The 16,891-nt window shown below is 37.3% G+C and overlaps 1 protein-coding gene across 3 annotated transcripts in view; it reads right to left on the bottom strand.

The window, feature by feature from the left end:
* CLYBL (citramalyl-CoA lyase) overlaps positions 1-16,891 on the bottom strand; it is a 222,631-nt gene that overhangs the window by 11,292 nt on the left and 194,448 nt on the right. For all 3 annotated transcript variants that reach the window (XM_068984529.1, XM_068984530.1, XM_068984531.1), the window contains exons 5-7: positions 15,123-15,216; positions 13,601-13,768; positions 8,848-8,972 (exon numbers count right to left, since the gene is read on the bottom strand). In XM_068984529.1, the coding sequence (XP_068840630.1) occupies positions 8,848-8,972; positions 13,601-13,768; positions 15,123-15,216 (387 nt within the window). The remainder of the gene's footprint in view (positions 1-8,847; positions 8,973-13,600; positions 13,769-15,122; positions 15,217-16,891) is intronic.

Raw genomic sequence — 16,891 nt, 5'->3', positions numbered from 1 at the left:
GTCCATTCAAGCGGCCCTTCTGTGACTTTCCACCTAACAGAAATGGGCAGCTCCCCGGGCGAGCACATTCTCAGTGGAACTCGGGAGCCTGCAGCTGAAACAAACAGCCATGCACAAGGATATACCAAGAGAAGGGACCTGCTTCTCAGGGCTCTTTCACCTGGGGTGGTGGCTAGGAATATGGGCTGTCTGCTCAGCTCCTCCTGGATTTTCTTTTTTTTCTCCACTGGGTCTGTGTTGCAGCACACAGCCTCTTCCTTGCAGTGTGGGGGCTTCTCTAGTTGCCCCCAGCAGAGGCGACCCTCGAGTTTCGGGGCATGTAGGCTTCAGTAGCTGTGGCCCATGGGCTTAGTTGCCTTGCAGCAGCATGTGGGATCTTCCCCGATCAGGGGTTGAATCTGTGTTCCCTGGACTGGCAGTATGTGCGCGCTAAGTCGCTTCAGTCATGTCTGACTCTATGTGACCCTATGAACCATAGCCAGGCCCCCAGGTTCCTCTGTCCATGGGATCCTCCAGGCAAGAACACTGTTGTGGGTTGCCATTCCCTTCTTCAGGGGATCTTCCTGACCCAGGGATCAAACCCGGGTCCCCTGCATTGGCAAGTGGATTCTTAAGCACTGAACCACCAGGGAAGCCCTTCAACCTGAGTGTGAATCTAGGCTCTGCCTTTTCCTAGCTTTGAGTGATCTGAGCCTTGATGTCTTCATCTGTAAAATGGGGATGATGATCCTTCCCCTTGTAGGGTTGTTGTGAGGATTAAATGAAAGGACGTACATCACTAGACAGGCTCTCAGTGTGTGGGAGCTGCGACTGCCACCACTGCTGCCATCACTGTCACCACGGCTGTGGTCCTGCCCCCAGCGAGCCGCTGCCACTCCCGTCATCAGGGCGGTCACCTCCACCTGTGGCTGTGTCCACCTCCAGGCCCACTGCCACCACACTGCGGCAGTCACTGCTACTGCCGTTGTTAGTCAGGGAAAGTGTCATCCAGTTTATCCCAGGAAGGGCCAGGGAGGAGCAGAGCATCAGATTATGACCAGATTTGAAGATTCCAGACTAGCTTTAAGGGTTCTGAGAGTCATCTGCGTTCTAGGAGATGTATGAGTAGACGGTGACTCCCTCCTCCCCAAAGCTTCCTGTTCCCTCTAAACTCTTATAAATCACAGATTGATTTGTCCCTGTAAGTAATGAGACTGAGAGGTGCTATGTATTTGACACAGCACCCGTATTTGAAAACAAATGCATTTTAAAGAATTAAAAAACAAAAAAGAAACTTAGAATATCTGCTGGAGGAGGTTCTAATCAAAGGCAGGTGACCAGAAGCTGGGAGCCAAAATCAGGCCAAGCATATACCACATGGAAAACTACCTACCAAAGTGAAACAGTTGGATTTCTAAACATATAAGCCTGAGTCTTTGGTCAAATGGTACAGTTTTCAGTAGCCGGTAAGCAGGAAAAGGAAAGTCACAGCATAAAACGAGGAGATTCTTTGGAACATGGGAACTGAGTGGATGTAAAATGAAGATTATCATTAACATCTTGCTTCTCAATAAGGAAGCATGAAATCATTTAGCTTGAGCTCTATACAGGAAGTAGAAACACACGTGTTGGACATTGGTAAGATTAATTTGAGACTCTGCCCATAGTTTTACGAAACTGGTGAAGTAAAGAAGAATTAGCAGAAGATCTGAAAGATGAATTTGGAAGGGAAGGTAGAGGTGGCTGAACAGTAGGGAGGAGAGCTGAGGTGAGTGTTTGGGTCAATTATCTTAATACGTGACCTGTCCTGAGCTGTCTACTTGCCCAGATGGAGTGTCTCCATGGACCAGAGCCTCTTTACTTCACAGACAGACAAGGAGACCAAAGACGCCTTCTGTTTCTAAGATTCTTCTCAGAACCCACTAAATGTAGGCAACAAGCTTTATCTTCTGTTTTTTAAAAATAGCTTTATTGAGGTATTATTTGCATACCATAAAGTTCACCCATTGTCAAGTATATAATTCGTTGACTTTTACTAATTACATAGAATTCTGCAACTATCACTGCTCAGATTTTTTTTGAAACTAGAAATCTTGTTGGAAAATATTTTATTTTTTAATACTGAGATAAATATGTAAATACCTTGCATTTAATATTTTATGTCAAATTTAAGCTGATATTACTATGAGAAAAGCAGAGAATGAAGGCCATTTTATAGCAGTTTGAAGCTGAGACTAATAATTTTAAACTTCTATTTTATATGTTGTAGTCTTATTCTTTCTTTGGAAAATACATCTAAACAAACTAACATTAACTAGAAGGCACTTTAAATTTTAAGCCATTTACTAAAATATAAATGATTAATAATTGATGAAATAGTGAAAATTTTTTCTTTCAATTTTTCTAGAAGGGGAAAAATGTCAGTATCATATATATTGTTAAACAGTACAATGAATAATTTCTTTTTAGCACTGTCAGAAATTTAGAAACCAGCTAGCTAAATAGTATTTACTAAATGTGTATCGTGTACTGATTTCTAAGATGCTGCAGGAGGATGTACAATAGGGAAAATTCTTTACTCTTTGGGTTAGTGGTAAGAAATGCCCCCACTTTTTTTTTTCATTGAGGTCCACTAACTTGAAAAAAAATAAGAGAATTCTAGAAACTTTTGCTTTCTATTTTTTGGTAAAATAAAAGCTCCATTTGCCTGCTTTTAATATTAAAAAGAATGAAAGGATTCTTTAATAAGCACCACAAAATATCAAAGGAATGCTCGGAACCTCTCTAGTATAATCAGCAGAAGGAGAGAAGGCAGGGGACAGGGGTGGGGTGGTGGAGATGATGTGGCAAGAAAGGAAGAGAGAGATACAGAAAAAGAGAAAACCAAAAAGAGTCCACAGAAAGGGAGCAGGGGAGGCAGAGGAAGGACATACACGGAAACACACGCAGACTCACACATCCTGAGAGGGAGAAGTCCCGTAAGAGGGAATGAGAGAGAAAGATGTCCCAGAGTGAAGCCACACTTTCATGGCCCTTGCTTGGTTCTTGCTCTTAAAGGAGCTGAAAGGCATGGTGTATTTCTGCAACCACAGGTGTAACTGAGAACAGGACTTTGGGAACTTGTCCTTTGAGTGAGATGAAACCCAGCTCGGGGTCAGACAGGGCCTCTTTACCAAAGGCCCCAGTCTAGCTCTGAGAGTTTCCAACCTAGCTTAGGAGATCGAATGACTAATAAAACAGAATGAGGTTTGCAGTGATCAGAGCCAAGATGTCTTTTTAGGGCAGGGCAGGTGGACAAGGCCAAGACAGAATTGAGAAGGAGGGAGCCACGTGGGGAATAATAGCTGGGAAGTTACATGGATTTTCAGTGCTCTTTCTTTTCTCATCACTTACTGCTCATGCGGAAAAAAAAAAGCGTATGACGAAGAAAAAGATTCTAATCGGAACTAATCAAATTCACATTTTGTTTTTGAGTGAATACTTTTTAAAGCTCTATCTAGTTTTGGTCATTAGCGTGCGGATTCATTGTGACCAAATTGAAACCAGATTTAAGTTAATTCTGCTCATATCTTTAGTGACAAAGTGAGCCCCGAATTCTGGTAAGGGCTGGATCACCACCTTGGGTGTGAGTGACCTTGGGTAACTTCCAAACCCTTGTTGGTTCTCTGTGTATTTTTTAAGTTGTAAACTGAAAGGATTTAACTAGAAGATTTTCTGAGATTTCATCCAACAGAATTACATTGTTTTCAACTGAAATTAAGCAAGGGAAAAAAAATCCTGAAAAATATAAGCCAGAAGAGAAGTATTTTGATTAAAATATCTTTAGGAATGTGTTATAAATCAAGGATGAAACAACTTGAAAAATCATCAGATTTAACCTACATACAAAATCTCTTATCCTCTAAAACTAAGCCAGCCACTTGCCACTAAACCTGTGTGAAACAAGGATATGATCAGCAGTAAAACTGTATTGCCTTGATTTAAATGCAATTTGTTGTTAATCAGATCAACTTTAAAGTCATTGTAGGCAGACTCAACTTTCTAAGAATTTGACTTCTTAAAAGTCAAAAGTATGGCATATAGTTCTAAAGATTTTCATTAACAAGGAAATAAATGGAGAAATGCAATAACTAAGCATCTCAAAAGAAGAGTGATGTCCCTTCCTCTCTCATTTTCACTGGCAATCACTTGGTTCTGATTTTGAGTGTTTCTGCTTACAAATAAATGGGGCAAGGCTGTGGGTGGTGGGGTGCATGAGTGTAGGAGGGCACACTGCTGTCTATTAGTGGAATCAACTCTTTCCTTTGACAAAGACAACAACCAAATCTTTGGATGGTTTATTTGATCTGCGTGAAAGAGTGGCAGTGGGATTTCTGGCACTTGAATAAGCGGAAACAATATTTTTGGCTAGGGAGACTTCTGAGTTCTCTCAGGGAGCCTTCTAGAAGGCCATCTGGACCAAACAGTATTTCTTTTGTAAAGCCCTGCATTTGGAAACAAAAATGAAAGGTGTGTGAGCCACAATCAGATACCTATGAAAATAACTTTATTTCAGTATTAGGGAGGGGGTATTATTCTTTGGATTTTTCTAGATCAAAAGATTTACATGAGGAAAAAAACCTCTTTCTTTTTTTTTTCTTTATTAAGATATAAGTTCCCATTTATATTCCTGTAGAGAATTTGCTTATTAATATAAACCAATTAATCTGAATTATTGCTTTCTCTGGAGTGAAGTTAGAATGTTTCAGTCACATGTATTGTTTATAGTTGTTATGTCAGCTAGTGACCTTGTTTTTGACCTTTATAATTACTAAAGGAACCTAGATTTTAAAGGTAGACACTTTTCCTTCCTTGGTTTTTAGCCAGCTTGCAAATGAAGAAAAAATACTAAAAAATTTACACAAAATCTTTCCAAAAACCAAACAAAGCATTTAAAGATTTCATATGAATAAAACAGACTGCTTAGAACACTGAAAACCTAGCAAAGTCATATTGGCAGCCAGACACTGCAGAAATATGAATATTCTAGCAAAGTACCTTTAAAAATCGATCTCACCTAATACATGTTGCTATTCTTAATATCTTCTGCTATACTTTCATATTTTTCTGTAAGAGCCTCTATTTGGAAAGAAATGGTAAATTCTTAAATTAGAATTTTCTGGCATTATCCATCATTTTAAAAGAGCAATTGACTATTTCCTTTAGCTGTCATTTTTGCCCAAGAAGTGATGAAATTAACACTGTGTTTAGAATATAGACATGAAAAAATACACAGTATCATACATATATGAATGTATATTTAGTACAAATATGTATGATATATGTGTTTATATATAAATTAAGGTTTCTATTAATATTAACTAATTATGTGTTTGAGATGGTTTCAATTATCCAATTTTCATACTATACATAATTCTTAGTTAATAACAAAAGAACTGCTAAAATCATATCTTAAAATAAACAATACTAAATTCAGTTCTAAATGGAGAATTTTCAAATACTGAAATCATTATTATGAAAAATGACATCAAAATGATGTAAACTTTTAAGAAAATATAAATTTAAGACAAATCACATGGGAGTGATCTATCCTGGCTAAAATATTTCACCAAATAATTTGAGGCTAACATAATTAATGACATGCAGATTGTATCTCAAAATGTATTTTTCTAGAAGGATAGAAGAAAGACTCAAGTTAGATTAATAGTGTGGATATATACCTCAGAACTGATGTCAGCTGAAGCAGAAATATTTTAGCTTATGGGAATTAAAACAGGAGCATAGAGTATGTGGAATGTTTAAATTACTTCCAACCGATTTTAATGAGTCCCTAATATTAATCTACAGTCCTAATTCTTATGCTGGGAGCTGTTACTATGCCAGACAAATTTTGTTAGCTTGAAAATAGTTTCCTTAAACAAAGCAGTCATAAGTATCATTACCTGCCCTACAGTGACAGATTATATGAGCAGATTGTTATTTTTTATTATTTAAAAATTATTTTTAATGTAAAGTATTTTTTATCCAACACTAGGATGAAGGGTATCAAACTTTATTTCCTTAGAACTTTCAATTAATAAAAAACTAAAAAATTTCCCATGATACTAAAGATAAACCCCAATAATTTATCTACTTTGGACCTAAGTATTCTCATGAAATTTGTTATTTGGAGGGGAGAGGAAAAAAAGGTAGAACTTTAATTTCCTAATAATATTATTATTATTACTACTATAGAAAATACAAATGACTCAGCACTAACGGTGAACTTAAGCTATATCTTTCGTCTTAGGGCAAAGTATAGTTTAAGATAGGAGCAGGAAGTAGAGAAAAGCAATGATACATAATTTTGCCTTCTTGGGTCATTTCTACTTGAAAGCATTACTTGAATGAAATTTTCATCAAAGGGTGAAAAAAAACATCTTTTAGAAATTTTAAGTATCTCCCTAGGACACAAACCATCAGCTTCCCATTCGTTGAGTCACCTGTGCTTTGGACAAAATATCCGAGGGTTTATGTTTTCATCAGCGGGTCACATTTGAAATAAAACAGATTAGATGTTTGTTGGAAGCAGTAGTTTATACAACTGAGCGACCTATTTATACTAAATCTTTACAAACAGAACCTACATTATTTAAACCCCAAGACCCCTCAAGACCCAGAGTCACCTACCTGGCAGACCCAATTTTTGTGACCAGTCAATTTATAGGCAAAGAGAAAGAAACATGCGAACTGGATAAAATAACCATATGTCCCCACTGGAAGCCCCATTACTTGAGTCATTTAAACCTTGCTGGACAAAGCACCAGGAGAATTTGCTGTAGGAAACAAACCTACACGAATGAGGCAGGGAAGAAATGACCTAATAGTAAATCTCCCTTCTGCTCTAATTTCTATGGTTCTGTGTTAAGAAAGGCTGTGCTACCACAATGTTGTGAAAGCTTATGCCTCAACAAGAGGGCATTTCTTATTTAAAAACAAAAACAAAAAAACCCCCAACAGTTCATAATTTAACACGTAAGTTGCCATCATCAAAAGGCAAGGACACTTTAGGGCAATTTTCCCTGGGAACAGCACTTTCATGATACAGTGGAAAAGTGTTGCTTTTCCCTTCATTCAATAACTTAAATGCCAGTAAAAGAGTTTATCTCTAGTTTGAATTTTGTTTGCTGGCTACTGAAACTTAGGGAAGCCTCTCCCACACCGCTAGCTGCTTATAATACCAGTGGCATCCTTTGATTTTATTCAATGTGAAACCCAGTGTAGACAGTTAAGGGAGGCATTGTTGGGCCAGAATGGAAGTCTACTTGGTCTGTGTTTTGATGGTGCCCATCCTGCCTCAGTTTATGTCAGGAGGAAGTACTTAATCAGGTGCATATCCTTAGCTGGAAAAAGTTACACACTGAGGTAGAGAACATTTAGTCAGTGTGTGCACAGGCAAGCAGGCAGGAGAGGGCAGTGAATGGAGTTATTTTGCATACATAAATGTTAAAGTACATGGCTCTTCTCTCTAGATGAATATATTTATTCATGGAGGAACTGAACTGGGGGGTCAAGATACAGAAAAAATATTTTTATGAACTGCAATTTTTTTATGGTTATTACTGATTTCAAACAAAAGGTTGCTATTTATCCTGAAATTGGTATAAGCCCTGATTTGGATGTTCCTAGTGTCACATTTTCTGCCTTTTGATTTTAAGTGCAAGTTTGTGCATAGAGGAGCCTACAAGTATGTGAGGGCAAGCATGCGTGCATGGTTGGGATTGAAGGCAGGTAATGAGAGGGAAGGAGTGACCCATTTAATATTGGTACCTAGTTTTGAAAATCTTGGGATTTTTAGGTGTTTTTACTCCAATGAAAAGTATAAGCCACACGTTTCACATTGATGTCACCGGTTCACCACTGAAAACCAACTTTGTTCTTTTTTTTGGTTGGCGGGGGTTACTGTTTAACGTTTAGAAACTTTATAATGTTTCAACACTTTCTCTCCTGAGTAGTTTTGCATCCTAGGCATCAAAACTTCACTCTTTATGTAAGTAACAAGGCTGAGTTTAGATATAACCTCTAGGATAGATTTATAAAGGCAACTTTCCTCCCATCCCCTTAAAAAGAGGCAAACGGTATTATTGCAAATAACCTTTAAGATAATTAACTGACGATGCTGCAACTAGCATAAAATCTTCCTTCGGGCGACACCTCATTTAAGTGTTACTGGCACAAAGTGGAGACAGATTGTGCATCACCACTGCAATATTTACACAGCAGAAACCCACAGAGCAGGAAACGCGAGGCTCAGTGATGCACTAAATTACGAACAACCGTACTCCAGTGTTAATTTGCTTTCCATTCGATCCAAATCTCAGGTCCAGAAATTGGTACTAACACACAGACAACCTCCCACTCTTAATGACTAAACGGGAGGAGATTTTTGTACTCCCCCCCCCAAATTAAAATAACTTGAAATTTATTTCTTCTCTCCCCAAGAATCATTTGATCAAACTGTGTTTATTTCATTACAACTTGCTCTCATTTTGATCTAAAATTATTTTCATATGAATGCCGCATTGGGGTCTGTAGAGCAAAACTAAACAGACTTCTATTTTCTCAAAGGCTGCCAGTATAAGTTTATGAAAAGAATAAAATGGGAAACTTGGGAGCCAGTGAGTGAAATATTTAGGAACGAGCAACAAATTTACCTTAAATGAATTTCTCACTGATGAATGATGTCCCCGTCTAAGCCCACACAAATCCTCCTCCCCCAAATAGGAGTTTTTTTAGAACCACGCAAACAATATATATTTTTTCATTCTTCTGCACAGTATTTTAAACATGAGTTTCACCCACCGTTTCGGGACATTTTAACACGTTTACCTTTCCTAATTGTTGATGTTCTTTAAAAGCAGCAATCAGTTCTTCAGCCCACTTAATTTTTTCAGCAGAAGGAGAAAACTGCTCCTGGACCACCGCAATTTGGTTCGGGTGTATCACCTGCTTACCTACGAGAAGATTAATAACACCGGAAGCACAAAACAACAAACAGATGTTCAAACAAAATGTCTCAGCCGCGCCAGGCTCCCGAATGCCTGCCTTACAGACTGTATGTAAAATAACTCATTCTGTTCAGAACTTTTTAAAAAGAAAATGACCACAATCAGGCAGGCCTTTCCAGAACACCACAGAAGAACAAATACAACAAAGGCAGTAATTGTGTTTTGGATGCTATAGAAATGTCACCTTAGTGCAGAAAATCTCTCATTTTTAGTTACAGGTGGATTGACCAGGCAGCTCACTGATTGACTGCTTTGGCTGGAACTTTAAAGGATAATGTCTGCAAATTAGAACAATTATTTTGAATTAAAGTAGAAAAAATTACATGTTAATTCTTTCCAATTCTGTAAGTTGTCTTTGGCTTTTTCTGTACCATTATTCCACCTTCCATGATTTCTTTTAAAAGCGGCCTGTCGGTTTTCATAGAGGTTACGGAAGCAGGTGTTATAACTACATTAATATCAAATGGTGTCTTATAATAATACATTTAATTTTCGTTCTTTCAGATGAATATGGTGCATCTTGTCTAACCACTAATATAAAATTGGATTTCAATTAAAAAATTTTATCCAGTATAGTAAAAAAGAAAGCAGAGTTGAACACTGAGGGTCTCTAGATTACCACATTTTTAAATGTTTAAATAAAAAAAAAATACAAAATGTTTTTCTAACAACAACAAAAAAGCCCCAGATTTTCCCTTTCTACTTATGGAATGAAGACTGGATATTTCTCCTTTATACAGATTATTAGACACTGCAGAAGAAATCTTATTTCTACAGCAATAGCTTTAAAAAAACTTTAAGAACCTTAAATAAAAATATTACATTAGAGTCACAGGATTCTATGAACAATTTAATAATCAGGGAAGAATGAAATCTAATCAGGTCATTAATAAAGTACAACATAATTTAATGTAATAATGATGAGATTATATTTTATAATATGATAAAATTATAGACATATTTGGTTCTTTAAAAATGAATGTATGCTTAATGATAATTTACTCTGCCAAGTATATTTGCTGGCATATCAATTTGCTTTGCTTTTGAAATAGCTGTTTTAAGTACAAATTATATCCTTGATGTTTTATAAAAGTCCATTCCTGTTATGGTCATTATTCTGTCGAATAAGAAAAAGAACAAAGTTTCTAAGAAAAAATTTTTTTAGCATTTCATGAAAAAGAGTTTAAGTGAATAAATATAACAATATCTTGTCTTCAGAGTGGCTTAATTAAAACATCCTCACGTTGTTTCATTCTTATCTGAGAGCATACTAATAAAACATTAAAATCCTATATAAATTTCTGGGAACAAATAACATCAGTGATGACAAACGAGATTTTTCAATATCAGATACTGAAATCATATTTAAGTAATCTAGCAGTTGTTACAATGTGATCAATAAAGGATGTCTGTCTGGTCGTCACTGTGTACTAATTGTTGGTCCTGAATTTTATAATTTATGTACACAACTTACACTGTTGGGTAAAAAGCCAGATTTCATGGGAACTTCTTGGTACAGATACCATAAATTGAGAAGCAAAACTTAAACTATTTACAATGCTGTGAAACTAATAGAGGCTTTCAAGTAGCCATATTTTGGTAATGAGGCTAAATTTTAAGATATGTGTTAAGTTTTAGAAATTTATGAACCTCCATATGTGAAGTTGTCTTTCATTGATCTTCTATATCCCAACAACTGAATGGCAGACTTTAATGCCATGTGGGAGTGAAGCAAATATTTTATACAGAAGAGTTGTTATTGACAAGTTACTGAGAGGGTGCAAAATTGGAAGACATTAAAATTTATGACCATGAAATCCTTTTTACAGTACCACTTGATATATCGTGCTTTAAATCAATACCTGTCAAGTCTTTTAGGTAACTGTATGATGGTGCCATTTTTGTCTTCTACAAAAGACTGCAAAAAAGAAGAAAACCCATAGTGCTTCATATTTATAATCTTTCTTCTCAGCATGTAGTACTGGAATAACTGTGATGCCTAAGTCAGCTGTTAAAGCTTTATTCCAAGATTTATTTTCGGATTCTTTTTATAAAAATAATTCCTAAAGTTAATAGTCATTTATATAGCTAATGCATTGATTTAAAATCAATCTACATGGATTGTGGCCCTGTGAAACAATGATTACAGAAGAGAAACTATAACCTGCTGTCTGAGGCATGGTTACGTGTCACAAAAGGACAACTCATTAAAAAAAAAATCTAATTTTTTAAAGCCTGGAAAATTCTTATAGCATAGATCCTTATCAGTGTTATAGATAACACAATACTTCATTGAATTTTAAAACTTTCAGTCTTTTGCTTCAAATAGGGTACGCAGTTCTCTTTTCCTGCCCTCCCTCCTTCCTTCCCCTTTTCTTCCTTCTTTCCTTTTCTCCCTTTTTGTGCAAAGCTCAAAGTATGGCAATTACATGACAAATAATTAGGACAAACAGATCATGAGTGGCGTAAAATGCTCATTAAAGCATTCGTTGTTTTAAAATACTACCAATAATCTCCTATCTTATTATCAGACCAATCACCTTTTATTGGTGTATAGAAATAACGTTGGGACAAGAAAGACCTTTCTTTCTAAAAACTGCAAGATGGCTCTGAGGTTTAGCTTCCTACTTCCCTGACTTGTTCCCTTGAATGTATAATGGGCACTGTACCCTCCCTACCTCCCCCTCCCTTCTACTTCCATTTTTTTGTGTGTGATTTAATACTCCCTGTTGTTGAGAAACAATGGTGCCAAGTCTGTAAGCTCCTCACACTGAGTTGGGCACAGTCTGGAAATTTAAATCTGATTTGAAATAACTTGTCTGCTACGATCGAATTAGGGACCAATTTAATTCAGTCCTCTCTCTTGGAGAAACTCGCAAACTCTCGTACAAGTTCTGGAGCAAACACTTACCCTAGAGGAAGCAGAGGACACCCAGGTTATCCTGAGTGATGATCAGAGAGGCCCCATCAATTCGGTGCTTTCTTTTTTTTTTTTAAATTGTATTAGTGCCCATTTCAGAGTAACATCTGGCTGCTTGGCAGCCAATGCCACATAGTTTAGACCAACAACATCAGGGTCTATTAGACAGATTTCATGGAGTCTTTCTCCAACTTTTCCATTTGGGTCACATCCTAAGAGGTCATCGGAAAGAGGCAGGTGTCACAGGTACAGAGCAAGGACAATCAATGCCAGGAACTCTTTTCTTCTGGGTCACTATTAAATGTAGGGGCGATTCATTTATTAATAGTTCAGATGATTGAGAAATTCTCTATAACAGACATCTTATTCATTTAGCAGATGTGGGGGAAATCACATTTTTAACTCTTTGTGTTAAAAACACCAACACATAATATTTGTTTTATTTAGACTGAAAGATCTCTGGTCAGGCACCTTGCCTATATTATGCACTCTGTCAAATGCAGAGTGTTGGCATTACTCCTACTGCCACAGTTAAAGCAAATAATGATGCTCTTTTAAATAAAAAGGCTCCCTGAAACCCTAAAAAAATAAATAAAAACACAAATGCAAAGGTCAGGGCTTTATTTAATTCTCCTATAAACTAACATTGTTTCTTCAGTCTTTCCATTTTACTTTGGGTTAAATTATCATCCATTAAGGTATCTTTTATATTGAAGGTCATTTTATGAAATGTTTCAGTCACCTCTACGCAAACACATTTCAAAAACATTTACAAGAAGAATAGCATGGATGCTTGTCTCTCTTATTTTTGGGTGGTGCATTTCTGATCACAATATTCTTAGAACTTGCAGCAGAAGAACAAATAATAATAAAAGAGATTATGGTGCTTTTTACCCACAGTTGTGTGTGTGTGTGTGTACAACTGCAGACATGTTTGTGTACAGAATCCTATTGTGGTTTTTAAAAAAATAGATTCTTGTTTCAAAAATACAATTTTCGGTTGCTCCCTGGGCTCCTGGGTATGAGTGACTGGGCACACCAATCAACAGATACCTATCTGCCTGCGCTCCGGGACCGGATTTCAAGGACCCGCTGATCTTAATGCCAGCCAACGCCCGTAGGTGTCACCCGGTGCACAGACGCTCACTGGGTGGTGGAAGGGAAAGGAGGGACTTGAAGTGGCAGAAAAATAAAAAGCTGGTTATTAGTTAAAAAGAAAAAAGAAAATATCACTAGATGTTTTTCAGAAATAAATTAATATTTTGGATATTTGAGTACTTTTTTTTTCCTACCCATCAACTCAAATTCTTAAGGCAGTTCACTCAGAAACACTGCTTATAATGGCCTTGCTCTTCCCCTCACATCAGCAAAAACTGCAGAAGAATTATTATTGAGGACAGAAAAAACTGGTAGGTATTATCAGGAGAAACTAAAATGAGTGCTTTGTTTTTTGACTTGCAGAGCCAAAGACGGATATTACCCTTTGTCTGGCAGGTTCTTGTTCTGGATAACTTTTTCATGTTTCAAACAGTGGGATAAGTATATGAGTCACCTGGCTACATTAAATACACCCAGTTCCTGGTTACATTTCTATTTTTCTGGAAAGTTTGCATAAACTAGATGCTGCTTTTTAGGGTATTATCGAGAATCGTACCAGTAAATCCCATTGCAGCTCCTTCTCTCGACTGCCTGAGGAGCCCCTCTTCATCCCGGAAGTCGATGTACACCAGATCTATGGCCTGTAGACCGAAGGCCTTTGCTACAACAATAATCTTCTGTCGAGCGTAGAGGATATCTTGGGTTTCCTTGCTACTTGTTGCACCTGAAGTGTTGACAGAGAAAGCAGATGTTAACTTTGGAAACTGGACCTTGACCTACTATTACAAAAACTCAAGTGTGTAAAGACTTCTGTGTCTACCTGGGGATTTCACCCTAGGGAAAGGATGATGCAAATAAAAAAGAAGAGAGGGTTCTGCGTAGGCAGAGTTAACTCTCACTTGTGTCTCTTTATCGTGCAAAGCTCTTTTCAAGTAATTACTTGCACATGCATTAAGAGAAGGCCCCTCCCCTATCTCGCAAACTAGACACAAATGACTCAATAGGTCACAAAGGACTCCTGGTGTATTCTTTTCCTTCTTGCCATTGCTCAGAAAGTGTCACTCCAAAAAAAAAAAAAAAGAAAGTGTCACTCCAAAGTCAGCACTATACAAGGTGGCCAAATAGCTGTGCGTGGAAATAGTTAACTCCCTTCGCTGAGCACAGAATTCGGGTACTGTGGCTGCAATGCTGTGTCATAACCGAGGTTCTGAGCCAAATACAGCAGCTTTGGGGTGTGGATGGGGAACTGGGAGAAACGAAAGGACACTGGTTTTGAGGGAGGCAGAAAGTGTCCACTGAGCTGTTGTATACACAAAAGTCTCCTGGAAAGAGTGGTATTAAAATAAGTTCCTTTCTTTCCCCCCAGGAAGGGGGACCAAGTGTCACTGTTTATATCTGGACCATGACACTGCTTAGGGAATGCTCCAGTTTTCAGGTCACTGGGACTGGGGTTTTGAAAATGCTTTGTGGCTGAGGCCCCTTTTCTAGACACACTCACAGCCTCTAGTGATACATCTACCCAGACCAAAGACATAGTGTGCCCAGGGGAGGAGGAAGATCAGTGAAAACCAGCATACTATCTCAATAAATATTTTATAATAAAGGAGCTCAGAAATATATTTAGAAATATATTAGGGTGGATTTGAGATCTATGTTAAATATTTACATACTACATTCAGTGTAGAAAATGATTCACTAAAGCAATGTGAAATTGCCTTAAATTTGTGTTACAAGTCTAGACAGCCCTCAGACTAATGGGAAAACAGCATGTTTAAACAACAGAGAAGTTGTTCACATAATGTACTGATTATGAACAATAAGTAGACGTCATATAGACCTGAACACGTCTGAGGCTACGACAAGCTTTTTATTAGTTATTTTATAAATGAATGGAAGTGTTGATGTAGGGTTCTGGAAGCAGGACAGCTATGAGGTGCCCTAAATTATCTCGAAGTGTTGCCCATGGTCATGGTTGGCAAATTGATGTTGCCATGTAAATGCCCATTCTTGAAGGGGCAAAGGAAAAATATATACACATAAACACAGCAGGAATGAGAGGAGAAACATGTCTTTGACACCTATGCTGGCTCGAAAGTCTTCTCCTCCAAAAATTACAGCATCTAGAAAAAGACCCACTTGAGGCCCGTTCTTTACTGCTTCTTCACACACTGCCTGTAAAAGAACAGAACCATACACACACACATTAGAGAAAAGCAGCATGGTATATTTCAGAAACAGAAAGATGCAACTCCTAACACCGTTTGGCTGAAAGCTATCCCGAAAATGCAGCCCCAATTCACCCCTTTCAAAAGTACTTAATATTGTCCAATGTAAATTATGTTGCATGTATTAGCTTTGCTTAATGGATTATATTAATATAGTTGTAAATATGTTATTAATATTGATATAATGTTCACATTTTAGTTCATCCAATCTTTAGAGAAACTTTCAAGTTCACTCATTTTGATGGTACTAGAAGTTACTTCTGTTTCTTCCAAAATTTGTTTCTGCTTTAGGAGACCTTCCAACAATGAACATAAAGGCGCAGGAGAAAAGGAAATAATTTAAAAATCAAACTAATTGGATTATTTGCACTGGGATCAAGATTTCTCAGTAAATGGTCTCAGGATTAAAAACAAACAATACAGAACTCTACAACTCCAGAAGAGAAAATAAAAACGCAGTAAGTCATCCAAGATGTATTAATAAGCATGGACATTTCTTGGTGAAAATAAAGATGAATAGCAGTCATCTTAGACACAACTGTGACTCTGGAAAGGTGGAGAGTCAGCATGCTAATATCTGTGGGTGGGGAAGACATGAGGAACGGGTGAGAGCACTGTTGATCAATTTCAGGGGCTGTGAGCACTTCTAAGTATATTATGAATAAAATGGCAAGTCAGTGCTTCAAATGAAATCACTGTATGAATCTAGTTGCGTCTAGGAAATATGCATCGATTATATTCTCAGAATTCTAGGGCAGGCTGGAAGAACTTGTGGTTCCTGGTGTAAACGTGCTGATGCAGCTCCCCAAGCGTCTGCACTCTGCCCCTCCTGCACGGGCCAGCAGGTCTCCAAGTTTCCTCTCCGAGCACTGGTTCGCCTATTACCTCCCCAGTACAGCTGGACTTTCTCTTTTTGTTTTTAGGTATTTCTCCTCTCCTGCCCTCTGCGATGGGGTACTACAGTGATGTTTACAGGTCAGATGGAATGTGAATGAAGCATATTTTGGATAACAACTTAGATGGCCACTGATCAACAGGAAGAAACAAGCTGGCTATGAATTTGTTAAGGCACATAGTTCAATGCGATCATACAATGGTGAAAAAGCTCGTATGTACATTAGGAAGTATTTTACATTCTAATGTGGCAAGTTAAAATAACATAGAACAAATTAGTATGTACACTAACTCAGAAACAGTAATCTCGGCTATTAGACATTATAGTTAATGTTGCTACAAACAGGCCTGAAAATTTCCCAGTAGATGGCAATTGTCACAAAAGAATAACTGAAAGTTAATTCATAAGGGTGACATATGTTCATGTACACTTACTCTATAAATGAAATAATTCACAGCAAAAATTTACAGTGATTAATTAAAATTAATGCCAGGGATATATAAATGTTTCATTTAAATATTTAGGACTAGGAAGTTTTTTCTTGCTACTTAGCCAGTTTCTTTGTTTTCTAAGATGCTCACAACCTGGTTTTTGGTTGTTACAGATAACACATGGTGCTCAAGGTTTACTGTGCTTTATAAATCTTTCTAGAAAAATATTTTAAGCAGATGTCAAGACTGAAAACCAAAGTTCTTTTCAGGTAATAAATAAAATACTGACTTATTAG

Source organism: Capricornis sumatraensis, chromosome 12 (assembly GCF_032405125.1).
Source record: "Capricornis sumatraensis isolate serow.1 chromosome 12, serow.2, whole genome shotgun sequence".
Classification (NCBI taxonomy): Eukaryota; Metazoa; Chordata; class Mammalia; order Artiodactyla; family Bovidae; genus Capricornis; species Capricornis sumatraensis.
The sequence above is the reverse complement of the archived record's forward strand: the minus strand, read 5'-3'. Positions and strand labels throughout refer to the sequence as shown.